Genomic DNA, 27,474 nt, shown 5'->3' with positions numbered 1-27,474 from the left:
AATTGCTTAACCAATTTTAAAGAAACGTTTCAAAGAAATTATTTATCATTTTCCTAAATAAATAAATGTGTTGTATTGTGTAAACTATAATGATTTGTGTACAGGCTTAAGAATGCATTTTCAAGTTACAGCCGACTTTAATTATTTATCATAATAGTTCTTTGCACTGAGAAACTCGAATTCATTTTATCTATAGAAGTTGGTGTGGCCATTTCCCCCACCTCCACTATCGTATAGATTTCCTGATAGCCAAAATAAATTGCCGTTACAGTTGAGTAAACTTTTGGACAGCATTTGCCATGTGCACTCGAGAGTATTTGCATACGTATTGGTGGCGGGTTCACCGTTTTGAGAGGGTTAAAGTTTTTGGGGGGGTCGGTCGGTCTGTCGACAGTTTTAAAACTTCCCAGGCAATCAAAGTGTTAACAGCTGGGCTATAAAACTTTGGCCAAAAGAAACTTTTGCACTGCATGGAAATGTTCGGGTATGGGTATGCGGCAGATATCCATGATAGCTATGTGTGTCTGCGTGTGGCTATGTGTGATTAGGGGTCCGTGGTGCAGGCACATCGATGACCCACTTTGGACATCCATTGAGAGCTGCCCTAATGAGCTCGGCATCTGGCAAATTGCTGCATGGCATTAACACCTTAGAGGCCAATAGCGGCAGCTGTATCAATGTCATTACGACATCTGGGGGATCATCGTCTTTCACCTGTTGAGTGGATGCAACGGCATTTCTGTGGGTCTGGAGTCAAGGATGCAAATCGGGGTCACAAAACCCTATCAATGGTAGCTTTAAGATTCTAGCACTTATGAGTATTGTGCTGACTTATGTTCTCTTTTTAGGTGTTTTAGGCAGTATGCTAACAAAAAAAAACAACTCTGAGCGCTTTAGGGCGTACCATTAAATGGACTATCCATTTGTATATTGAGAATAGCCCATTTGTCTCTAGCTAAATCCCAATTGACTCCGGTGGTCATAGTATTCAATCTGTTTAAGTCTAAGCATTAATTTTGCGCAAACCAGGGCGAGGACACACCCACGCACAAGTAAAACAAAAAGCGACTTGTTAAGCTCATTCCTACGTGTTTAAGTTTTGTCTTTCGTTTGTGTTTACATGTGTTTGCCCAGAGATAGAGGGAAGCTGCCCCGGCCACAGGAACAATGACCCCGAAGAACATTTATTTGGTTAACCCAGCCAGGCCCACAAACCACCGTCTTTTTTGGGACAGACCCAACCCAACGCAGATTTATTTGGCCCAGTCCGAAATGGGCGGCTGCCCGGGGCTAAATCATGTCTAGACAAAAGAGCACATATTTAGTGACCAGAAAGGTGCCCGAAGGATTTCATAAGCTGCCGTATAATGACCGCCAATTAGCGTTGTTAACGCAATGCGTTGGCCAGCTTTAATTCAATTTAACGAACACCCATGTCAGGTTACGCAATTCACAAGTTACACACACAAAAAAGGCACATATTTATTTAGTCCAACCGACAGCTGTCCAAACTATCAGTCGCCAGGGGATTATTTCTATATATTTTTCCAGCAATTATCGCACAATTTGCATTTCCAATTGGGTTACACATTTCAAACAAAACCCGATAAAGATTTTATCGAATTCCAAGTCAACAGCAATAGTGAAATATGACTCGACAGAGATTTTTCTTATGGTCAATAAATCCGAACAAAAACTAATAAATATTCGAGCAAATCGAATAAATAAAAGCAATTTTAGTTGCAAATAATTTTGCCTTTTACAATATTCCAGGCCCATAAAGAATGTGCCACATTCAATCAAGAAATTTATATTCAGCAGGCAGAATTTGGGCTTTGAAAAACATGTGTTTTGGCCAGGAGACGAAACACTGGCCTCTTGGCTAACACATTTACTCTTGAGTTAACTCAACTTTTCGACGAGCCAAGCGAGCGACGAAAGCTAAATGCAAACTTCATTAAAACTTGCACAAAGTGAAGACAAGGAAAATCAAGGAGGGAAAAGCGGCCAAGAGACACAAAATTATTAATGAAAGGCTGCTCGCAATTAAGCTCGTTACGACTCTTAACTGCTGCTCATTAAAAGCACTCGTAATTAGCAGACGTCGCTCATAAATAAACTCGGCACATAAATTAAATGCAACGTGGCCAAAAATCACACACTCAACTTGGTGACAACATATTTCGGAAATTTCGTGGCTTAAATAACTATGCGGAAAATCGTTATTCGCTATTCGATATTAAAAAAGTTCATGGCGCACAAGGTCGTCCGTTTCACTTTGCTGATCTAGCAAGCAAATAAAGGAAATAGGAAAATGGCCTCCAAGAAATAGGAAAAACCACGCGATGGGCCATCAGCATGTGTGAGTACATTTATTAAACAAGTTTCAGGGTCAACGACAGCTGGAGTGCTCCGAAATCAGCATGGAAATGGGCGAAGGATGTTCCGTATGCTAATTTCCCATTGTTTTTGCGGGTGGAGTGATAAAATCCAGGAAACAGCCAGCGGATGTACACATTTTGGGCTATTTATCAAGTTCAGGGTCACAAATCCTTCGACGGGTGGGGAAAACTTATAAAACACATACTAAATTACCGAGAATGCGTGCAGAGAAAAAAAAGGTTCTTGAACATGTTTTTATGAAACTTAGTTTGCTCTAGAACATCCACACCAAATTTCTAATATTTAAGATCCGCGATTACCACATCAACACAACCAAAATATGTTGCAATATATATTCAATTTGCTAACAAAAAGCTATTTAAATTAACAATAGTTGTCTTCAAGTGCGTACAATTTGCAAGCCACATTTTTCTTCATTGTCCGTGGCCAAGTGATAAATGCCAGGAAGCAGCTGAAGGAAACGCAAATTTCACCGGCCTTTATCTGGCTTAGCCTGGTTGAAATAAATTCCCAGAACACACTGACATCTGTTTGCCAATTTCACAGCATGTCCTTCGCCTACAACACTGTGTTAAGTGGCCCGGCCTAAAAGCATGCTAAACTTTTTGCGGAAATGACACTAGTTCCGTTGCGAAGCATGGAAAACGCGCTCAACCGGCCAAAGGCCGTGGAAAAGTCCGGTCAGGGCTATAATCATAGACCATAGACCGATGCAATAAAAGCCGAGGCCATCTAAAACACGGACAATAACCAAAAGAGCTTGAAACACGGACAAACAGTGAACTTCCTACTTCCTTTGCAGCTGGCAAATCGATCCGGATTTGTGCCGTGTCATTTGGCTTCAATAACCGGCTGCATATTTAACAAACTTGCTGCACAAACGTGTGTAGCATAAATTCTTTTTTAATTAAAGCCATTCAAAATGCCATTCGAAACGGAGTCATGTGAAACAGTCAGCAAATAAATTACATTTAAATCGGCAAATACAAAGAGACACAGGCTCTTGCTGCAGATGGCGTTTCATTTGATTCATTTAAATATATAATGCCTCCTTTTGTTTTCCGAGCTGCACAGTTTAGAAAGACAAATGTCAAATGCAGATGGCCGAAAGGATAAAATTGCGTTAGAGCAAAGACAATGCACACAAATGTCTTGTTAAATTTGTCTGTTTATGGTGTGGATAGTTATGCAATCAATAAATAAAGGCGACAAACGATTCGAAACGATTGCGAACAATGGGACTTCTGAGAGATTAGAACGCATGCTAACATCTTTTGATAATAAATATGAATTTTGCTTATAGCATTACCGAGAGTGACGGTAGCTTTTTCTAAATTTTTCCTACCATTGTCTGGAAGCTCCTGTTGACACACTCTCACAGCATTGTTTTCTACACCCCTTGACACAAAATCGCACACCCTTGCTTTTTTTTTAGACTTTTCCAATTTGTTTCCGCTGCTGTTGTTTCCATTATGCTCGACATTTCAGCAATTCCGTTGACAAGAAAACAAAGAAAACGGATTTCATATTTTTGTTGCAATTAAATGCACATCAAAAGTATGTGAAAAGTGTCAAAATGAGGGCGTGTACAACATGGCGTATGACAGATACAGCTACCAGCTTCACACACAAATGTGGCTTTAACTTCATCTTGGCCCTAAAAAAACAGAAAGTCTACTTACTACATGTATATGCTGCCAAAACAGAATGCCCGAATCCCGACCGCGAGTGCGAATGCATGTATGTACGTGTAATTAAAAAACTTTTATAATTTCGCACTGTGACACACAGATTAAACAACAGACAGACACACACTTTACACCTGAGCTGAGCGTTTTATGCAAATTATAATTGGTGAAAAGTTACGACCACGTTTTAAATTATGTTTGCCTAACGTCGCGGCAATAATCAACTGAAATGACATCAGCTCAACCAACTTAACCAACTGTTAGAGATGACAGCTAATTCCAAAAGGGATTCGAACATACTATAAAACATGGTTAACGGAAATGCCAAGATATAATATTAAATTTTAATTATGAAAGCACGGAAAAAAGAAATAGGAAAATATCAATCTCAATTTTCTAACACTTCTCCGACAAAGTAGAACGTCACCTTAAATGCCCTCGCAAAGTAAAGTCAACGTGGAGTTATCCGAGCTGCAAGTCCATTCCATCTAGGTGCGATCTTATTCCGTTGAAATGACACCAGCAGCGTCTTAATCCTTTTGCCAGGACATGGCAACCGAGTCCCGAGGACATTGCCCGGCCACGCGTTTTAATTAAATTCTTTTGTCGCATACAGGCGGCGGCGGGCATGCAAAAATCCAACACTCGACCGGGGCAAAGGGAACGGGAAATGGGAAACGAGAAAAGCGAAAGAAGAGCTGCACAGTCAGTGGCAGCTGGCTGGGAAAGCGGAAAATTAATAAAAATGCAGAGGAAGCTCGCTCCGGCAAATGCCAAAATGGGTAGCCAATCATATGTGGGCGTGGCATCAGAATGTAATAAATGCGCCGCTGCGCATTGTTAGATGAATCCTGTGACCCCTGTGGCATTGATTGCAATCCATTCAAGCCCAGACAATCTCTTACTGAATCCTAATCCTCAGCCCCCCGCTCGGCTGCTGTTCAATTTGCCGTATTCTAATTGAGGGCGTCTGCAAATACAAACACTAGACCACAAGTCACACACATGGCTATTGACGTTCGAGGCCGCAGCATTTGATGATGTGGCGACAATATTTGATTGCTTAATATTGAATTAATTTACCATATTTTGCGGCCATGCGGCGACATGTGCGTGTTGGCTGTGGCTATCCCCAAACCAACACCGCACAAACACTCTGCCAAATGCAGTCATTCAAAATGCAATTACAATGCGACGGGGACTGGGAAACAGGGTAGAAGATTTCCCTTTTATGTATCACACATATCCCTGCCACTCACCTCACTTTCCTTTCGTTCCACTTGATGGCTTTCTTATGCCAAGGGCAAGCAAATTTTATGGGTAATAACAAGTGAGTCTCGAAACGCATTGACCTGTCCCAAAAGATGAGGAAGTGGGGCGGAAAGAGTCAAAAAATAAGCTAAAAGTTCGAAGAGCAGAGGAGCAAGTTTTCAATACCCTAAATCAGGGGCTATTTTAGATCCAGGAAATGATTTAAGCGAACAACAAAGTATGTAATATTTCAATAAAAACTGTTTTTCTTATTTTCATATATGGATTTTTAAACCACCTGTAAACAAGAATGGATAAAACGTGAAAGTGTCTTAGGACCATGCTGACATTTCAGTCATTAACTTAAAAAATGTAAATATATTATTTCCAATCCACTTAAGATCATAGGGTAAGTGAAATGTCCTCAAATCACCGAAAAAAGGTGCCCTGGAAGAACGTTATACGAATTTTGCCTTCAACAACATTCAGTTTAAGAAGTGAAGCGTGCAACAAATTCCCGTGGACAATGGACATCTTTCGCATTAGGCACACAGAGCCAAATTGAAGTCAGTAAAATGGCATTAAAGAAGGGAGAAAGCGGGCTGAGTTGAAATCAGGAGTCCCTACTTTCTCCAGGGGAACAACAATAATAACTTCGGACTGTGTACATATATCTTTCTCGGAAAACTCCCGAGTCCGGACCCAAATTGTTTGACTATGAGTCCGATGTGAAGCGCTCGGTAAATATTTTAAGCAAGTGACTGGACAGAACGTGTGCCGTGTTGAAGATGCAGCTTTTTGTGTTGGCTGTGCTGACTGGGAAAATAGCAGCACATAACTGCAAATGAAATTTCGTAGATTTCGCTTGAAAGTAAATGAAGAAAAATGTGCAAAAGCGAATTGCCGGGCGAGAAGTGTATGGAGAAAATTCCGAAACACTTTTGCTGGTAAGTAGAAAATATTTTCATTGTTGCTGACACCTCGGCGAACGCGAAGGATGCAAGATGGAGCAGCATCAAGACGGAGCAACTTTTTAATTAAGAAATCTTGCGGAAATTGCTTAAATATTTCAACTGCACTTGCAACTGTTTGTGGCCTAATTGAGACGAGATGGAAGATGCAAACATCTTAAATGTCGGCCAACCCATTCGAGAACTTTTATTTATGGCAATGAAGTGCAATTACACAATAATATGCCATCGTTTCAACTCAATTTGGCAGCCATTGAATGGGAAGAAAACGAGGAAAACTGTTGCCACTACGTATTTATGGGTATTTTATTGCGTTTTATGAGGCATACAGAGGGCAAAATCTACTAAGCAGATCGCTTCAGCGAGTAGATTGCAAATTATTGGGCCAAGGCCTAAGCGAACTGCGAGCTTAGATTAATAAGCTCGAATATTCAAAATATTCTCGTTTTCTTGGGTGTATTCTCCTCAATTGCTTCGTGTAAATATCATAAAGTGTCGCTGCGGGAATCGACGCCCCAAACACATTTGCATAGAGTTATGTTCACACGAACACGTCTTTCCTCAGAGAGTCACATTCGTGTTCAACATAATAGTTTTAGTTCTTGTCTATAAACAGGATAGAAGTGTTCTGAGCGTTTTTTTATGATATAATTTATAAATGTGCCCGAAACTAAGCTATTTAAAAAGCAACCGCTTTAAGGTTTTTAATATCATCGGTCTAATATTTTAAACCACATCTTAATAACTATTATTTTGGACACATGCGTACTTAAGCATATTTATCTGTGCGCCAGTGGGAAAGTTTCATTCTTGATGGTTGGCACTAGTTTCCTGCGGCGCACTCAAGTCGTAAAGCGTCTTGAACAGTATTTATGTTGGTTATTAAATGGATTCAGCGCCAGAACGATTTCAATTGGATTTGTGCGCTCCGAATAAGTGAGTTTTATGCCATCGAACAAGTAGCCGAATAAATGGTAATGGTCTGGCTGATGGCCATTCGAGAACCGAACACCTTTTAAATGGTTATGAGCGCTTTTAGTTAAATTGTCCGCAGTTGCTGTAGGCCTAAAACACTAAAAACTTTTCCTCACTACAATAACTTTATATGCTCCGCAACACTTTGGCTAACATTGAAGTTAGAACTTTTGAAAGCTTTCGCAATCCTGGGAAAAGGACAAGCCGGAAGACCTTCAACTTATTCAATTTGTCGTAGTTGGGAGAAAGGAGCTCGCAAATGTGGTCGCTCATAATTGAATTATTGTGGTTGATCCGGGGTTTTATCATCGGTTCTGGGTTCCTAAAAGGTTTCCCAAGAAGTTCCAAGCCACCAAACCACTTATGATTATTTGGGTTGGAGTTCTTGATTACACGAATTTAATAGTAGCAAAATCTTAGTTTCTCTTTTTGTGAGGTTAACTGCGGCGAAGATGCGGATAAAATCGTTAATGTATTAAAAACCAATGTTGTCTACCGTATAAATTTGCCTTGAGTTTTTTAGCAAGCCCCTCCATAACATTTGTACCGTTTCCAATTTATATTTGTTAACTTTTTTTTTACACAGGATCCATTTGCCTTCCGCTTTCCAGCGTGGAATATACATTTTCCTGTTCATTTCTCATTTAAGCATTGTCAGCACATGCACAACAAACATTTTAATTGGCCCATAAAAAAATGGGTAAAATTGGTGTTTTCCCCGCATCGAAAATTAACGAATTTCGGTTCCTATCAATCTCAATACAATTGCGATTAATTTGGCAAGCATTAAGGCCAACGTCGACTGGCTTGATTGATGTCGAATTACGCAGTCGACGGAAATATATTAATAACTTAAGCCGTCTGTCATTTACCTTGCGGAAATCACCGACACCGTCTCTGACTTCGGGGTATCTCTTCCGGCATTTCCTCGCCATTTTCCCGGCATTTCCCGCCCACCTCCAATGATGCGCAATAATTAAGAACGCTTTTGCACCACTGCTCATTTATATTTACACATTGTATTGGCACTTTTGACCCAACGTTTCTCGGACTTGGACTCGGACTCGCAAAGTTTCTCTTTGTTTGCAGCGCTAATTAAGGCAACCCCCAAAGGGTCCGAGCTTTTGCTCTTTTGTTTGGTTTTAGCCATCTCACAGAAATTTTCTCAACTGATTAGCCCCGGCTTGCATTGTCAATGAGCGGGGGGAGCTTGGGAGGGGCGCTTTTTCCAAACAAACAAAAGGAAACTAACTCGACTCACCCCTCACACTCCAGTATTTACTTGACTGCCCTTCGCTCAGATGCTTGGCCATTTAATTAAGCGTAACCCGCAGTCAAAGTTGCAGTTAAAGTTGCCTTTTCAGCTCACTGCGGAATGCTCAAACCCATTCGATCGCCTGCGGACATACTTTGCAATGAGTTTCTTACCGCAGATGACCAGCAATTGTCCATCCGGGAATGGGGCAGTAAATTACGTCCCTAGCACTTTATCCGATTTATTTTTCCAGTTTATCTTGTTTTTTTGTATAATTATGTGATTTTAAGTAGTTCCACATAAAATCAATGGCATACTCAAATTAAACGACCAGGAAAGGCACACTCAAAGCACTTAAACCTGCATTTTATTGATTATTTTGATCGATGTGAGGTGCAATGGATAAAGCACTGACACACAGCAGCCTCGTTTTTATGTGCCCCATGTTTTACAACTTACAACATAATACGGGCACTGTGAGCAAATGATCCTGCAACGTGCTTAAAAGTGCTACCTTGGATTTCGAGCGGGATGAGCTGCACTTTAAATGCACAACATGGTGGCACAGCTGGACTAAAGCTACAAAAACACCAAACAGAGGCAAATTCCGGACCACAGGAGCAGCGGCAACGCGATTGAAGCGGATACTGCAACAACAGCGCAGTCAAAATAAACAAAACAGGTGCGCATTTTTCAGGTGGAGCGGCGAGGTGATGGGTGGGTTGGGCAACAGGAAGGATGAGGGGCAGTCAAGAGCGGAAAGCACATGAGAAGGGTTATTGCTGTTGTCGGCCTACATCGTTGGACAGAGTCTATACGAAAAAAAAAAATAAATAAAAGACTGGCAGCAGCGCAAAAGCAGACCAGGTAGACCAGGCTCAGTCGGTGGCTAACGAGACGCAGTAATTCTGAATGTACATATTCCCAAACAGTCGAGGGCACACAAAAAGTCCAAGTACAATACTCTAAAAAGCAATTCTTGGGCATTTCCTGATTATGTATGTTCAAATCTATGTATTTTCAATCTAGTCCAAACCCAGAAACCCTGCCAACTTTTATCATTTCGACAATAATCAGGCAAAAACAGACGAATTCCAGCTGTCTGCTTCACTCGTCTCCGAAATTCTAAATTCGTAAAAATAGAAAAAAAAAAAAGAGCCATTCAAAGGGACACCAACAAATAGGTAGCACTACCATTTTGCACCTATAATGGACAACTTTTTTCCGACTATGCCACCAAATATTTATCCGCAGTGGAGTGACGCAGGCCATTCAAGCAGTAGCAATGGAAGCCTCATCGAGCCGAAAGTAGACCTGTGCTACCTGATGAGGTCATATCAGTTTCCATTGCCGCCCATTCACTCCGAAAGAGAATTTCCGTGGAGACTCGACAGATCTCCGCTGTCGGACGACGAGAAACGCGAGCTTACGGACGCTGTTTATACCAATACCATTATAGAGTATCAAGAGAACGAATGACTGATCCTGATGCTGATGAAAAGACTGGCTCGCAATGCTTTAACCAGAGCTCAGTGAACGTCAGGATTTAGCTAAAAATATTGTTTTAATAGAGTTCCCACACCTTTCTTCAATACAAAACTCTTTTTATGAATTAGGCACCTAAGGATTCTAATTTTGTGGACTCTGCTGTGAGAACAGGCGTGTGCTCAGACTGAGTGTTGGTGTATGTGTGCTTATGCTGCTTTGTTAGTACATTTTTCATAATTTACATGTTGTTTGTTTGTTTGTCTGTTGACTTTTTTATGTACAACCAGAGACTTGACTAAAAGCTGCAGCTTTTCCTTCTCTTGTCCCTCCTCCTTTCTGCACACGTGTGTGTGTGTCGTTGGAAACTGGTTCAATGCTTCGACAGACACAACACACACCACACAAACCCAGTTATTCACTGTGTACAATGTACATATACCATTTTCAAGCGCATTTTTTTTTCGCATACGTTATTTAAATTTTACTTGGCGCGGCCGCTGTGCTCCATAAAAAAATAAGCCTATTTATTTAATTGAAATGCCAAACAACAACAGGAACCACAAAGAGCGCGCAGCTTCCACTTTTTTCACACGCTGTGCTATAATTTTCCCACCAGCGGAAAACTCACTGCCACACAAACACACCCATTGATGAGCGTCAATATTTGCTAGGGGCGCTCAACGAAATTCGCTGTAAAACGCAAACAATTAAGCATTTTGTGCAAATAATTACGAGGAAATTTTATAGCCCTTGTGCTGTTTCTTACATTCCGCTTGTAATTGAAAAAGATTTTGTAAATGATTAGGAGCAGCCATGATACCTCGTAATGTAGATGTTTATTTTTTCAAGCGATAGCCTAACCTCCTAGCTTGAGCGAGTATTTCTGTAAGAATCCCATGACGACCTTGTAAGTTTAAATTTTTTGATAGTCTCCGATTTGATACAATGCTTCTTTGAAATGAGTTATCCAGGGTTATACTCCCAATATAGATGTATTTCACACATACAATTTTTTGATTTCTGAGTTGACAACCGTTTCCAGATAGTCCGTGTGCTACCCTTCATCTGTGGAAAATGTGCTGCATAGCGACAGGCGCAGCCATTCAGAATTAACTTTTGTGTGGCCATAACTTTGCGGTGGACTTTGGCGAAACTTTGTTACATTTCTGTTGCAGTTCCTAAGCAGCTTACCAAGAAAAGTTGGTTGAATCGAGGGGGAAGCACTGGCAAACAGACTGCTAATTTAATGCCTCCAACAGAGGAGTTGGGGAAAGCCTCAACTTTGACCCCTGGACGGGGAGAGCTGGAAAATTATTTGCGTGTTCCCGTCGCCACACAATGGGGCCCGCATTTATGGAATCAAATTATAATTTACAATTTGAGTTTCCCCAATTTGGAAATTGTTTTCCTCTCTAAGAACAATTTTTTTTTAGCATTTTATTGCTATTTATAACGACGTGCGAAATCTCACACATTGTTCGCATTGTGTTGGTCGTGTTGTGTCTTTCATGTTTGGCAGTCATAAAAACAAAATGTTTCTGTTTCTTTCTCTTTTTCCATGTTTTGGCCTGTTGGGGATTTGTGGCACGTCTAAAAATACGACAATAACGGATGAAGAAGAGCAGAAACCAAAAGGAGAATTGTTGCCAGCTGCTGCAAGGGCAATTAAAACGTGCTACAAAAAACACGACCGAATAAAAGCCAAAAAACAGGAAAAAATGTACAGGCAAACAAAATAGCAACACAAAGTTATTAAAGTGACATTTTTACAATTGTGTGGAGGTGAGCACAAATCTCTAAAAAGAACACAGAGCACCGGCTAAGCAACAAAAACAGGCGATGTCAAAGCGAAACGCAAATCCAATTTTAAGCCGCCCCAAAGCCGCAGGCAAAAGCAGAAATAAACCAAAAAAATAACAAACAAACAGAAAAAACTCAACGCAATAACAACACTAAAAACAATGGCTACTTAAGCCCCATGGATAAGGAGGGCATTTTCGGGGAGTATCCACTGGCCATGAAGCGTTTGATATGCATGACAAAAAACCATAACGAAAACTAAGAAAAACACCAACAAGAACTTTGAATTGTGGCTTCAAATTAAATGTTTACAGAATAATCCGCAAAAAAATGAGAGTTCAAATAAATATAGATTGGTACACGCAGGAAAATTTAATATCTTAAATCTTCTATTCAGCCCAATTAATATGAAGTATATTATTAAAACCAAGTTTTTTCTTTTTTATATCAAGCTAAAAATATTTTTAAACCCGTTCAAAAAGACTTTGGGGAACAATATAAGCGGCAGCAACATTTTGCATCCGTGCGATGGAAGGACGGCCCAACTTTCAAGTTAATCAAAGTGTTTTGAGCCCGGCTAGTTCGTTTCACTAGCCCCCGAACCAATTCAAACAGAAATTCGGGCAAAAAGTTATCCTACCTCATCGTTTGCTTGCCCATTCACAACTTTTGGGACAAAGTTATCATGCCCAAAACGCTCGTTTCCCTGTTGTTGTGAGCCAATGTGGCCGCCAGGCAGCTGCCAAACAACGTGCTCCCATTATGGCCCGGAGTCCAGGTAATTACGCCGTGGACCAGAAGACCAGAAGCCAAACGCATAGGCAAACTATACTGTACGGCGGCAACAGACACACGCGGAGACAAAAAGCCAACTTGTCCGCCGGCGAATTTGTCACCACGAAAATGGCAGCAGCAGCAGCAACAGCAGCAGAAACAGAAACGCCAACACCAACGACAATAAGCCATAAACTGTGCTCTCATTTGCACCAGTTAGTTAGTGGTGTCAGTTGCACTTAAAACAATTTGCAATAATCTTTTCAAAATAAAGATGCATGTAAGTTTGAGCTCTAATAAGTGTGTATATAAACACGTGTTAAAGCTCTTCAGAAGTATGCTGCACAAAATCAAGTTGGGACGGTACGGAAGATTGTTTTTAAATTACGAAGTTCCTAGAGAGAATTTGTCTAATATTCTACTTTAAATAAATTTACCAGTACTCCCTTTGTGTTGATGTTTTTTCAAGTGTTTAATTGCGGTTATGCAAAAAGCCTTAGGTAAAAGCGGGGAAAGAGGTTTAAGGGGCAGGCGCCCCAGCTAAGGTTAGACATGCCCCGACATTGCCGTTTGGGGAACGCTTTTGACGCTTTCCGCTAATTTTCCGGCTTGCCTGCTACACCTGTCTGCCTTGCAAAAAAGAAACAGGAGTGGGGGGCACTTGCTTTTTTACGCCGCGCCACAGACGACGCCTTTGCCACGCCCCGTTTGGCGGTGTTTTTGTGTGTCCTTAATCCCAAACGCTTTCATTGTGCATAAATTACGCCGCCTAAAAAGTTCGCCTCTCAACGCGGCCACGCCCACTCGACGACTCCAGCCCAAAGGAATATATATGTATACATAGGGATAGGGGCAGGGAACACTCGTCACTTCCACACTGCGCACCTTTACCGCGTTTTTAGACAAATTAAAAAACTCTTATCGAGCCTTGAAAAACTTTTTCGTTTTTCGCTGCGGTCTCCTCAGATAGGGGAAGCTGTGTCCTATATAAATTGTTGTGCCTCTGCCGGTTCTTGTTGTGTGTAATAGGACTTTAAAATGCTTTTTGAGCGCACAATTTCTTTCAAAGGTTAAACGCGGCGAATGCGTGATATTCTCTGCAAATTTATTGCTCATACGCACAGGTGTGCCGACGTTTAAAAATCAGACAGCAAATTGCAGTCAGCCAGCAGACGAGTCGTAAAATGCAAAGCTTTAGTAGATTAAAATACCAGAGATAGCTTGACTAGCCAAGTTTTCGTAATTAATGAAAGATTTTTGCAAATTATTTTGTGTTTTATGTAACAATGATCTTAGCAATACCATAAAATTTGTATAAATGTTTGTTTAAGAGATAAAGTCAAGAGATTAAAGGCTGGATACCTTTGACCTTTAACCGATTGAATTTACAAACTGTTTGCATGATTTTTCCCATTAAATGAAAGGTATGGGTAATCTCCACTCAAAGTGCAGTTGCCAAAGCCCCACACAAAATGGATTATAGCCAGCTGTCCGTTGGGTACGAGGACTGTGGTTTCGGTTGCCGCTCCAACTGGATTCTCAGGCGCCTGCTTACCTGCAATTCTGGTCTTATTTTTGGCATTTGCGGTAAGCCATTTTACTGCATTGGAGTTGTGTGAGAATCTTTGATTGAATTTGCTGGCTGGCACCCATACCCACACCCACGCACACCCACAGCAAATGCAGTCAGGATCATTAAGTTAAATGAGACGTGGCTGGCGTGACAGCCATGAAACCCCATGATTTGAGGCGGGGAGGACTTAAATGTAATTATTAACTACACCATGCTAATTGCCACAAGTACATGGTGGGTGGCAGGTGGGCCTAAACAAAAGCCCTTGGCTGCTGGCCAATCTGGTTACCTTGACTACAATTCGTCTTTGATTCGGCTGCCTGTTGCTTACATACTTACACTGAGAGAAGCATAAATGTGCAAAAATTTAATCTGCAATTCAGTTAATATTTACTAAACAATACTGCAAGCAACCCATTTACAGCGTATATACAGTGTGATTTCAATTAGATTTCCTTTACGATAAAATATATATTTATAAATTGTTTGTGTTTTTGCAGTAAACTGTAAACTATTTGAAAGTGTAATACTTCTGCCGAAAATTATATCGTTTCTTACTTTTACCTTTGTTCTTATCTGTGAAAAGGCAGGTGAATAGCTTTCTGTATAAGCCACATATTTTATTCCAAAGTTCACTTAGCTTTCAGTGCAAGAAGCAGTGAAGAAGCAGGGACTACAGCTGCTGCTCCTTATGGTCACCCAGGACATTCAGGAGACGTGCTGGCGCCTTTCTAAGGACCCTACCCCTTCCTCGTCCTCGGGGAAGTCACTCATTCAGTTCAGTTAGCTGGCTGGGGTTGTGCGAAGTGCTCAGCAGCTCAGCAGCGTGTAAACATTTTCATTCGATGCTCAGATCCTTGTTGTTGTCGCTGTCAAGTTCTGTTCCGTGTACATTCGAGTGTAAAATATTGAATTATGATGGCAGCTGTTTCTCAATAAAGGGAGCAACGGCGAAAAAAAAAAAACGGACAGGGTGAGAGCAAAAAGCATTAAATCTTTGCCACTGACAGCAACTTGAACTCATTTCTGTCAAGCGTGAGTGTCGAAATGTGGGACAACTTTGGGATTGCTATATTTCGGAAGCTGGACTATCCCTAAATATTTTGATAATAATTGTTTATTGCGATTCACTGATTAACGTTTCATGTAAAATTCAACACAATCGTTTGCTTTGATCCTTAAAGAGCGCATTCTTTAATGAAAAGAACTGTACGTCAAAGAACTTTCACTTTGAGCTGCGCACAGAATGCTTTATTCTTATTGGCCAACGGCAACGGCATCGCATGGAGAAACGAACTCAAAGCGAGTGCAGGTCAAATCTTTGTATAAATTACACAATCAAAGCTAAAAGTTCCCTCTGACAGCTAATGCAATTTGCCATGCACACGGCAGTGTGCAGTTTGTCTGTCAATTTGGGGCAGCTGATATAGATATAGCTATGGCGGGAGCTGCTGAAGCTGCAGCAGCTGCATCTGCCGGCGAATTGAATTATAAGCTGACAAGCGAGCTGAATGCACCACACGGCGTATGTGTAATCCATGCCGAAAACTACAAATTGAGCGCCAGCGAATGCTACCTGACTACTGGGAACTGGAGATCGGGCACATAGCATCATCGTCCCAAATCCCGCATCCAGCAGCTAACATCCAACATCCTACTGCCGAAATCTCTTGCCTCTTGCCATGTTTGCTTTAGCTGGTGGAAATCTAGGTTGAGTGGGCGGCAAAGTGATTGCGATTGTCATCAGTCAACGCTCTAAAAGCAATTGTCTACATTGTTTGGCTTGTTTGGCCAAGATGCACACAGTCGCACAAACATTCGTGGGCACACGGAGTCAGTCCGCCGAAATGCTTTCACATTCACATACGGATGCCACGAGCATTGTCTTGGCAAGTCGCAAGTCCACGCCTTTGTTTGCATGCTCAGTGGGTCAGTTTCTGGTTGCGGCCCCAAATGGGTTACTCGATATGTTCTTGGCCCGGGCCCCACTCGCCATTTCTGGCGGTTGAGTGCCAGTGACGGCAGCAAATTCAAGCTGATTAAGAAGCAGCTTTCTGCTGGACCCATGACTCTTACCAGTTATTGAGTTCAAGTCGCCCTGAAAAGTATGCTACAGAACTTAAGGAACTTAAGGCCAAATAACAATAATCTCTTTAAGCTCCTACAGTGCGTTTTATAAGTAGTATATTTCATGCTAAATTATGCACTTCTACCCAATTATTTGTAATACACTCAAAAAATGTCAAATTTTTCTAATGAGCCGTTAAAACCACAGAAGCAACCCGCGCATCTTATGCCTACCTACTGGCATTTAAAGCATTTGCTCATTTAATGATTGGACTTGACGCCACAGCGGCAGCAGCACTTAAGTCTAATTAAAATGTTGCCCCCTAATTAATTAAACAATTTTGGGCCAAAAGGCAAATGACAACGAAACAATATAAAAAAAGGAAATCAGGCCTGCGTGTCATTATCAAAATTCTTGGCTCGATTTATGTTCCACCCAAATAGAGATAGACTAAAAGTTCGAGAGACGAGAAGAAGAATCGAGGCACTGCCAACGCTTGCTAAGCGCATTAAAGCAAATTTATGTGCATGAAAACAGAACCAAAAAGTGGGTCTCACAATTTTATCGCAAATATTGCAAGCCGCCCACGAGAGTGCCACGCCCACAGACTACTTATTTTTTTATGTACCCGCCCGCCCAGCCGACTTTCACTCATTTTACTTTCACTGGGAGCACAAACATTTGTGGACTATTTTGATGCATAATTTAAAGCGGCCCGGAAAAGAGCAAGGCGACGGCGAGAACACAAGAAATTTAAATGCAAATTTAAAGTTGGCAGGAGTAAAATTTCGTGGAACTTAAATGCAAAGGCTCAAGGTCCTTTTTTTTGGGATGGCAGACGGGGTAGGTGGGCGTGTCTCGATGTCAGAAATGCTGACCCTCATTAGTTTGTTCGACGTGTGGGAGGCACAGATAAATGTTATGTTACAATATCTGGCCAACATGTGCCAGTTTGGCTAATCATATATAAAATTTGCCAATTTGACCCAAGGACGAAGGACGACGGACCCTTTGACCATTTCCATAGGCATTATGTGAGATTTACCAAAAGGCAGAAAGTGAAATACCCACCAAGCCCAAGCAAAGTTTGAAAAATTATACAGGAGAAATCAGGAGAGTCCCTTATCGAGCGAAATTCACCACACCTTCGTTAAGTTTCCCTTTCGCCGCGTTGGTGGAGTTGAGTTCCGTTCAATTGCAAGCGCGCCAGCCTTAATTTATGCAAGTTATTATAAATTTACACGAAAAAACAACATTAAGAGGGGCGGGCAGAGGCCTTTGCAGGGAAAGGGGGCTGTGGCTGCTCATAAAGGAAGCAATGCTCAAAATTTGTTTCGTGAATTTTTGTGTGCTGCGGTCTTGATTTTACGATGCGCAACGGAAGGAAAAATAAAATTATAATAACTGCCGAAATTGAAATAAAAGGAAAGCATAAAATCATTAGCAACGCAGACTGAAAATGCACAGAGTGTGGGCTGGGTAAGTAAAGTCAAGTCACTGGGGTCCTAACTCAATTGCGCTAATGGTCATTTGAGAGACTCAAAAATCTCAACTTATGCATTCGAGTATCTACTTTAATTAATCCAATTAAAGCAATCAATCGGCATGAATTAATTTGATCGCCAATTACGATAAGAAAATATATTTCAATTTCTGCCTGAGCAAGTATTGGTATCCAAGTCGAAAATGATTCAATTTGCGGGGGAGCCGCACTTTAAGCCCGTCCTTCCGCAAATTAGCTTGCCTATGCTCGATTTCGTGCGGCGCCGAGCGATTAAACTTTGATGTGCGCTCCGCATTTAAAGCGCCAATCAAAGGCAGCGAGTGCAAACAATTAAAGAGCGTGATTCTTCATTGGCTTTTAATTGCGCCAGGACACGAAAGCAGCTGCCACATGCCGCAAGGACACACATGAAAAATCAACGAGGGAAAATATGAATTATGCAGTAGCTTATTCTCACAAGATGCATTTGCTTTTACTAATTTAAATAGTTAAATTACGTGTTAAATCAGGATTTTTCTTTGATATTTCATTTATTGGGAATTCTGCACTCTCCTTTTTCTCCCAGTGCAAAGGTCATATAGCCAAAGTTTAACTTCTGTTGAAGTGGTTGGCAATCATCATCCCTTAGCCGCCGAATCCCTGAGAAAGGAAAGCCAATGCTAAACTGCACTCGACTCGAAGGACTCAACTGAACTCTGAACTCAGCGCACCTCGGCTCAATCAGGCAGTCAATCAATCAAACAAATTGCACAACTTGCTTAACTATGCATATTGAATGCTGTCACAGACGTCTCTGTGGCTCCTAACCGTTATAAACTGAATAATTTATGACGTTGTCTGTCGGGCAATTGCCTAAACCATCTATTGATACTATTTCTTTTTGCAGCACTGTAGCACTGCAAGTGTGCATTTTTCAGCAAGTAAAGAAATAAAAGGGAAACTGCTAGGGGAGAAGAAATAACCGAATGGGGCAGACAACGTTCGTTGCGTTTCGGGGCAATCAATTTAAGTCTTTGACTCTTTGCTAAACGAAGTCTTGCGGTTAAGAGGGGAAAAGCAATTAAAATTTAACACAAGAATCGATGAAGCCAACCGCAAATCGGGTCGATAGAGTGTGGGCCAAAGACAAAGACGTTTTCATGCAGCTTCATAGAGTGCTGCGGCTGCATCAAGTACCTTTCATAAAAATTAATAGCCGATATCCTTTAATTTCCCTTGTTTCGGAGAATAATGCACTTTACTGGCTCTCAATAAAAACTTTACTTTTACTATACATACGAATTAAAGAAATAAAGACTGCATTTATAGTTGAATACTTAAACTTTAAGGCATATTGAGAAGCTAAAGAATTCCGAAAGTGTGCTCTTACGAGAACTTTAAATTGCTCAAGCTCCCGATTCAGGGTGTCAATTGCGCTGCCAAGAGGCAAGGAAACACGTAGTCGACCCTTAAATTGACATCCCCTTCCACTTCGGCATTTACGGTCTTCCGAAGAAAAGAAAAACCAAACCGCCTTTTGTTCCCATCATCCTTTTTGTGCGTGTCATTAAGGAGAACTTTCATCATATGTTGTCGCCTCCTTCGTTTTTGTCGTCGATTCCTGTGGGCAAGTTCCTGCGGTTAAGGATCTGACTTGGGGGTCGAGTGGGGAGTGAAAGAAAAGGAATTTGCACAATTAGCTTTTATGCGGTATTGTGGTGATTAAATGAGCTGCAAACTGTGTCAAGTGTATGATGATTATGGAAGGGGCCCAAAACGGCAGGAAACACTCGGATGAAAGCGACGAAAAACGTCGCCTACCAGGAGATAGATGGCTCAATAACAAATTAATGTATTAATCAATCAGACTGTTGGCGAAGTTCGATCCAGATTCGGGGACATGCAGAGACACTCCAGCAGACAGCTACAATTTCTCAAAATAGGCGAGAGCGCGACTAACGAGCTAAATCTACCAAAATAGCAGCCACTTCACTTGTGCACTGCTCGAAATTAGGCATGAGTATTAAATTGCCATACTAAATAACTGCGCAAGACAGTTTTATAGAGGGATCAAGAAGTAATCAAGATCGTTTCGGAACTAACATATATTCATTTTAGATACCATTTTATTTAAAAACTACATCACTTATTAATAGGTGATTTACTTTCGAAGTTCTAAGTGTATAGATTAGGAATAGCAGTTCTACTATTACCATTTTTTATTGCTTGTACAGAATTAAAAAGAACCACATCAATATTTTTTACAGCGAATCATTGTTTGTGGCCAAAAGGTGGGGTAATGTGTGACGCCTCCAAGCTGGTTTTATGACGTGGCATAAAAACGGGCGCGTCGTCCAAAGACAAAAAGCCATCATCAGCATTGGCCGCTAACAAGCAGCATCTCCACACACATGGCACACACACACACAACACGCCGCACAACAGTGCCCACAAAGAGCCCAAACAAATGACCATGGTCAGATTCGAAGAGCCAACGAGAAAAGGGAGCTGGCATTAAATTTTATGACATTTTGAGGCCTACTAAGCTTTAACAAGTTCCCAGACCCAACAAAACGGGCGCATTCAAAAGCCCGAACGGCAATTCCTCACATCAAAATTAAAGCCATTTCACGGCACAATCGCTTTTTGTCCACAGGCTCCAGGCTCGCGGCACAACGCGGCGTATACGTGTTAATAACACAACGCTCAGGACGTGCCGGGGATTTCGAATTTGTCGAAGGACGAGCGACAAGCAGCATTTAAGGTATTTTTATGTGAGATTTTATTAAAAAAAATTAGCATATTTTATGGCGATTCGATAAAAATATCAGCTAAATTTCTGCTAATGCGGGGCTGTCAGTGGAGATGAAAGCTTTGGAGCTAGGATATCATTTGTATTTTAAATGACAAGTGCGGGATTTTATTTATTGAGAACCATTTTAGTTGTACATATAAAACTGTAACTATGCTTGGTATCTCTTTTATATTAAACACCGTTCGACATTACAAGACTAATCAATCTAAACGAGATTTTCTTTTTGTTGCGAATTGAGCGTGCAGTAAACCCAATCGATCTAAGAGATTTATGGTTTCATTGTCACCACCTGGACACTACGCTGGTGTCCATATCTCTATCTCAATCAGGAAGATTGCTATCTGAGCACAAGTGGCAAATCCATGTTTTCCCTTAACCCCCTAAAGCCCCTCAGCTATCAGCATTCAAGAGGGATGCATTTAATATTTAATTTCAGTTGCAGCAGGAGAAAGAGTGCGCTACTTTTATTACCTTTGCACCGTTGACACAACGTTTAAATCCCACGCCATGTTCACTGACAATGCCAGGAGCAAAGGGATTCGGATCGGACGGTGTATATACACATATAGATGTATATAGAGAGTGGGAACAGGGGGTCACAGGAGAGCAAGTGCATGGCTACATTTACACAGGGAACTCGGGATTGGCTCACAATGGAGTGCACTTCGTTTGCAATTTCGCATTTATTGTCAAGTGGTTTCAAAATACATTACAGAAAAAGTTTTGTCCTGATTTTTCTGCTTTTTCCCTACCTTTTATTAAGAGAAACTGAAGCGGACAACGAACTTTAAGTTCATCAATCAAGTAAAAAGTCAGCTTTTTGGGTTCCTTTTTTATTTCTTTTTTTTTTACTAACTGCATTAAAACTGTGGGCTGCTCAATCAATGACAGCATTCCAGAATTTGTGGTAAAAATTCTATTCAATCATTTATGTTAAATTTGATTAGAAAAGGAGAATGGTTCCCGTCGCAACAGAATCTCGGCTCATCAATATTTCCGGGGTATACATATAGCTTTCTACTCGAACCTCACTCATCCTCGGCAAAGTGTGTAATAAATTCGCTTATGGCTAACGCTGGCAGATTAAATGGCAGCTGATTTATTTGAGCCGCCCTAACTGCCTTTCCCCCGCCTCAGCCAACTTGACCACCCCTCACCTTAAACTTGGCTAAGCTCAAACAATTTTGTCAAATTGACCAAACTTAAGCTTATTTATTATGTTTGCGGCTTACACATTACACATTAAGTCCCAAGTCTTGTCGACTAACTAAATTGGTTTCCCCAAATACACAACGAAATTTGAATTTATGGCCTACCAAATGCCCATCTCTGATATCGTCGCTGATAATGTTTTTTGGGTGTGTCCTTTTCTGACTCTGAGCGCCACTTGAAGTTATCTCAATGAAAAATTATCAGGCACGGCCACATAATCTGAAAAACATAACTTTGGCTACTTACTGGAAAACTATTTATCCACTGACAAATGATGCTGCTTGGAAAAGTTTCTACAGTTTCCGCGCAAAGGCAAAACAGTTTGTGCAACTTTTGAAACGATGGCGAGCACAAATAGCAAAAAGTAACTAGCCAAACCACGGAGCGGAATTGGTCATGAAGTTAAGTCCACAAAAATGTCATTACAAAATATATATAATGTGGGCTTTCTAAATAAATCTAATACATGCTGTTACTGAGGTTTTCATCTCGAAACAAAGCGAGTATGAGCTACTGCTCATGGCCAAGTCTCTTTTAAGCCTTCAGCTTTTAAAACTTTATATTCCCCAACTCTGTGGCCCATTTCATTCACTGAAACGCCCCTGACCTGTTCCATTCCCGAACGCATCATGATAACTATCCGGCAACCAACAGTTTTTCTTTCCATTTGCCGACTTTTCCTCCTTTTTTTTTGAAATCTTGAGCTTGAGTTTCAACTTTTGCTGCAATTACGCGTTCTGCAAGACAAAATCACTCAAACAAAATGGTGCGCGTGCGTTTCATTGAAATCTTGATGGCGGACGGAAGGCCAAGGGCGTTGGCATCGCTGGATTAAAGGGGGTGGCTGAATAAAAGAGGAATGTATAGAGAATGCTAGCTGCCGGACCAGAAAGCAAAGAAAAGTGTGCACGAGTATTTTCCGCAAACTGATTTAATTTTTTATGGGGCCTCCGCCTTGTGAATTTTATATACACTTTTTTCAGTCGACGTTACAGCTACTGAAGTCGTGTTGTTCTGTTTTTATTTTTGTTATTTTTACTACCGCATCTGCAGTCGAGCTGAACTTCAGTTCGTGTTCGTCTGTTCAAATATTTTCATTGCCTGCTCGGATGTACATACATATATCCAAATATATATGTTATTTTGTTGCAGTGTTCAGCTGGCGACAATTGAAACATTTTTTATGCCCTTTTATGGCTTATTTGCCCAACAACTTTCATCCTTCAGGCGGCAAAGGCAGTCGTCACTTAAGTTAAGTAAACAACGCCAAATTGTTGAGCTTCAATCGGCGGAGCGCTGGTCACTTCCGGTTCGTTATTGGTTAGCTTTTGGGGAAAATACACTGGTACTAAAATATATACTATATATATTGAATTGCAGACATACTAGTTCAATCAATGTTCAATATTAACATAAAAATAATTATTCCATTTTAATCTCGAACATAAGTGGTAACAAACTAATTTAAAATAACAAACCCCTAAATTATGTCCTCTTTTTTTTCTGTGCAGCCCGACCAACATCCATTTCCCACCAATTTCAACCGCAAACGTCCCAAGCAGATATGACCCCGATAAATGGGAGATATTAAAGCATCCAATTTAAATACAATTTCTGGGTGACATAACTTGGGCATTGGCTTAGCGGGCAGTCAAGTGTTAAGGCTTCGATGCCACCTGCTGCCATTTGCCACCTTTTGCTCCTGCGGTTGACAATTCACGGAGCTGCTAAAGTTTCGCCAAATGCATCTTGACTTGGCCCGAAAGTTTTTTGGCCTGCAGCAGGCGGCAGGCAGCAGGTAACAGCAACAGCAGCAGCAGCAGAAGTAGCAGCGAGTGGAGCGGAAAAGTTAATTCACCTGTGAGACTTGACAAACTTTGCCACATTTTCAACTCGACTACAGTGAACACTCGGTCGCAGGGCCGCACATTTGATGCTGCGATGGAAGTAAAATCAGCAAAGCGTTTAAAAACTGCAATAAAACCCATTTATTTACTTGTACAATGTCCTTCACCTGGCAGAGCAGCTGCAGCTGCAGTTGCAACAGCAACTCATCTCGCCCATGAGGAATCGTGAAAAACTATAAAGCCCAGCTGGAAAACTTGCCTGTGGAGTACTTATGTACATATGTAGCAAACTGTTGTCAACAGCAAATTGTGACATTGCAATCGTTGAGGGAATTGTAAGCAGCACACTGTTTCGGATGTGTGATGAAATCATTTTCATGGCCAGAAGGTATGATTAAACAACATGTCGAAGAAACAATTTACTTAGGCCTGAGCTGCCATGGTTATGAGTTTTTGCTTAATAATTGATTGAGACAAATAGTTTAAAGTTCAATCAAGTAAATTGAACAAAGTCTTGTTGACGTGGGGAATTAAAATCTTGACAGTCACTGACAGAAAATTAACAACTACTTAATCGATTGACTTAATTCGAGAAAGCAATAAGCTTAATATTTTAAAAGACCAGAACAACAACAAGTATTTTAAAATAACTTTGTTTGCCTATGGCCTATGGTTTCAATATTTCACCTTTTTATAAAAAGGAAAACTCGAGTACTTTGAAAGGTTTCCTTTTTACCCATCGGCTAATTTGCGGCCTTTTGCGGTCTCAGCTCTCAGATGGTCGCACGTAATCGAAGTCCCAGTCAGCTGCCAGGAGCACCAATCAATCACTGGACGAACTTGGCGAATGCCCGGAAAATAGGTCCCGGAAAATGCGGGGGGCGGAGGTGCGAGTGTGATAAGTATGCTAAACAAAATGTTATGTGAGCCAAGACGAAACTAAGCCAAACTGAGCCTAAGGCCGTGCCTGGCATGACAAATCGATGGCTCGATGGATGCGACTTTAAATGCTAGTTGGCTTCGTCCCGCCAAATAAAGATACTAGATATGTATATAGATATAGATATACATATAGATCTAGAGACTGACAAGGAGCAGCGAGAAGGAGCAGCGTTCAGAGGGCAACACGTGCGTATGAGTAATTTATATTTGATTGTAGCATTTCCTAGATGTCTTCGCATTCGTCTGCCTGTGCGTCATAAGCAAATCCGAAAAGGACATGCGTATGTGCACAGGATATATACGGAATATGTGAGGGGGAAGAATGTCAGGAGCAACGTTCTCTCTCAACTGGTGTGATATTTTTACGCATGTTGACATTCAATTTGCCAATTTGTCAGCTCGGATGGCAAAGTTTCCTAGCTTCGATGGCCTTTGAACTTGGCAGTTGCGAGTTTCGTGAATTAGGTACTGATTTGCCGAACGCTTTGACAATTCCCATTGAATATTGTGTTAATTTTTCTACACGCCCACGCCGACTTGTTTATGTTTGTTTGATTAGTTAAATCAATTTTATGATTATGATTATGCGCATTTCCAGCGATAACAAGCCGTGACATTCATTCCCAGTCATGCACACGGCTGATAAAAACTTTTATTTGCCCAGAAAAAAGCGGGGAAAAGAAAAACAAACGCAAGTGAAACAGGGTAACTTTTCGCATGAATTCGAAAGTGTGTGCTTAACGCACAGACACAGCGACATTCTCAAGAGTTTTTTGGGCCAACTCACTGTGTGTGTTGGCTGGTTTAAGCACACACACACAGCACCACTAAATGGGGCAAACAAAAGGGGTTTCAAGTGTTGGCACAATTGGTTCAATGCGAGAATTTCCGAGCAGCACAATAAATGACAGTTGAGCAAGAAATTGAAGATGAAATGCTCAAATAATGTCAGAAGCTGTTAGCCAATTTTGTCATCGGTGATAGAAGTATTCTTCAATAATAGTTGATTAGCTGGGAACTAAATCAAGTTTAGTCACTTCACCAAAGCAGCTTGATTGAAAATTCAACAAAAATATTTAACAGCACTTGGACAGCATTTATCTGTGTCAATCACTTTTCTACTGGAAATAGGCAATTGAAATGTAGGCAGATAAGCTTAAGAACTTAGATGGTAAAAAAGTTTTAAACGACTTCTGCCAGTTGTATCCTTTTAAAGACATTTCCAATATGCATTTTCGCCAATAAAAACTCCATATAACTATAATCGTAAAAAGCAGCTTCAATCTGAGGGAAATTTCCCTAATGCAAATGCCTTGCGAGTTGCATAATTCTATTGCCTGTTACATGCAATTACACAAAGTGAAACGACTCAAAGGAAGTGCTCTGCCTAGCCACGATTTTCATTTGCATTTTCGAATTACAAGTATACTTGAGGGTTTTTCCACTTCTGCGGCTCCTGCCCCTCCTCTGGCGCCCTGCCAAAGATCATAAAGATTGCCATCTCGAGAACCTTTGCTGCGTCGCCAAGGCGCCGAATATATAGAGGAAAATGGGGAAAAGGGGTCTATGCATAGTCAATGCATGTCAAACGCAAGTGCAAAACAAAACCCAAACAAAACCGTAACAAAGCCCAAACACTCAACCGGACCACAAACGTTAGAAACTAGCCCTCGACCCCCATCCTTCGTCCTTTTTAAGCCCGCATCCAGAAGTGCGTGCCAAAAAATATACACGAGAGAGCCTTCCTTTTCCGACTTTTGTTCCCCTCGTTTAGTTTCCTCGAAGGCGTGTCTTTAGCAGCCCGAACGGTTTCAAGTACTCCACTTCGGGGGTCAGAATGCACTGTGAAAAAATTCTATAAATCAATAAGATCATATACAAGATCAGGGAGAACACAAATGAATCAAAGTCGTCGTAGAACTCTTTCATGTTAAAAATGGTCATGTTTTTCCATATCTCATCTACTGAATGTATATATTTATATTTATATTTTATTTTAAACTTTTATTATTATTCATCCAATTATCACTAATTTTTAGTTATTTTGCCCAGTATGAGATTTACCCACAGAATGCGCAGAGACACGTGCACACATTTATATGCAACTCGGGCCAACTTCCTAGGAGGACCTCTCACCCACTTCCATTCGGCCACAAGGTCACAACAAATTCTGTGTGTCTGATTACCCAAAAAAAACGAGGTTGGAAGGGCTAGCAGCACACCAGAAAACGATGCAGTTTAAAATTGTGTTCCAGGAGTGCATCCAGTAATGGCCGAGTGCTGAGTGCTTTTAGTGGTGGAAAAGGGCAAGGGAATTGAGGACGAGGGAACGCACTGCATGGAAAGTAACCAAAAAATTATGGCTCTTCTGGCCAAAACTGTTTCAGAAGGCAGCTTGCCAGGTGGGTGAGTGTGTATATGCGCACCTGTTTACTGGTGTGTAAATGCCCAAAAGTGTGCTTCGAGTTTATTTATAATTCTATACCATTCGGCTGTTGTGGCTATCACATTCAAGCATTCAAACGTGGCCAGGCCACAAACATTTATGGCTAACAAATGCCAGCTTTCATGTTAACCGAACAGTGCGCCACAAGTCCCAAAAAATCATGCTTTACACGCCAATGGAGACCCAAAAGTATCCTCTGCTTGGTGTGGGTCCATTCAAATTGCCAAAAAGTTTGCCAAAAAGTTGAAAATAGTTTTTCGTTTGGTTTAAGGGGATATTTGCGAACCTATTTTATAGATTTAACGGTTGCTTTTCACACGATCTAGACAGCAATGTTCATGAAACTTTAATTTGTTCATTGTAAGCGCCACAACACATATTTTTTTCGAAATGCGTTTGAGAGCATTACAATTTCGCTCATTGATACTGTAAATTCGCTTCTCAATCGCTTTTGCATAGTAAAACTGTTATTTGGTCCCGCAT

The 27,474-nt window shown here is 41.1% G+C and overlaps 1 protein-coding gene and 1 long non-coding RNA gene across 2 annotated transcripts; one reads left to right on the top strand and one right to left on the bottom strand.

Moving 5' to 3' along the window:
* Window positions 1-9,563: 9,563 nt before the first annotated feature.
* Window positions 9,564-10,160, top strand: LOC26536410. Its single transcript, XM_015193896.3, has one exon. It carries the CDS (start codon window positions 9,753-9,755, stop codon window positions 10,020-10,022), a length of 270 nt encoding a protein of 89 aa, XP_015049382.1. The 5' UTR covers window positions 9,564-9,752; the 3' UTR covers window positions 10,023-10,160.
* Window positions 10,161-23,163: 13,003 nt separating this feature from the next.
* Window positions 23,164-24,147, bottom strand: LOC120321487. Its single transcript, XR_005561116.1, has 2 exons — window positions 23,753-24,147; window positions 23,164-23,692 (listed from the first exon to the last, which is right to left on the bottom strand). It is a non-coding gene; the product is annotated as an uncharacterized LOC120321487 (long non-coding RNA).
* Window positions 24,148-27,474: the final 3,327 nt, after the last annotated feature.

The sequence above is a fragment of the Drosophila yakuba genome, chromosome 3L, assembly GCF_016746365.2.
Source record: "Drosophila yakuba strain Tai18E2 chromosome 3L, Prin_Dyak_Tai18E2_2.1, whole genome shotgun sequence".
NCBI classification, from domain to species: Eukaryota; Metazoa; Arthropoda; class Insecta; order Diptera; family Drosophilidae; genus Drosophila; species Drosophila yakuba.
The sequence above is the reverse complement of the archived record's forward strand: the minus strand, read 5'-3'. Positions and strand labels throughout refer to the sequence as shown.

Excerpts from the sequence above, each read along its gene's own strand:
- LOC26536410 (XM_015193896.3), top strand. The coding sequence starts at position 9,753 with ATGGACAACTTTTTTCCGACTATGCCACCAAATATTTATCCGCAGTGG.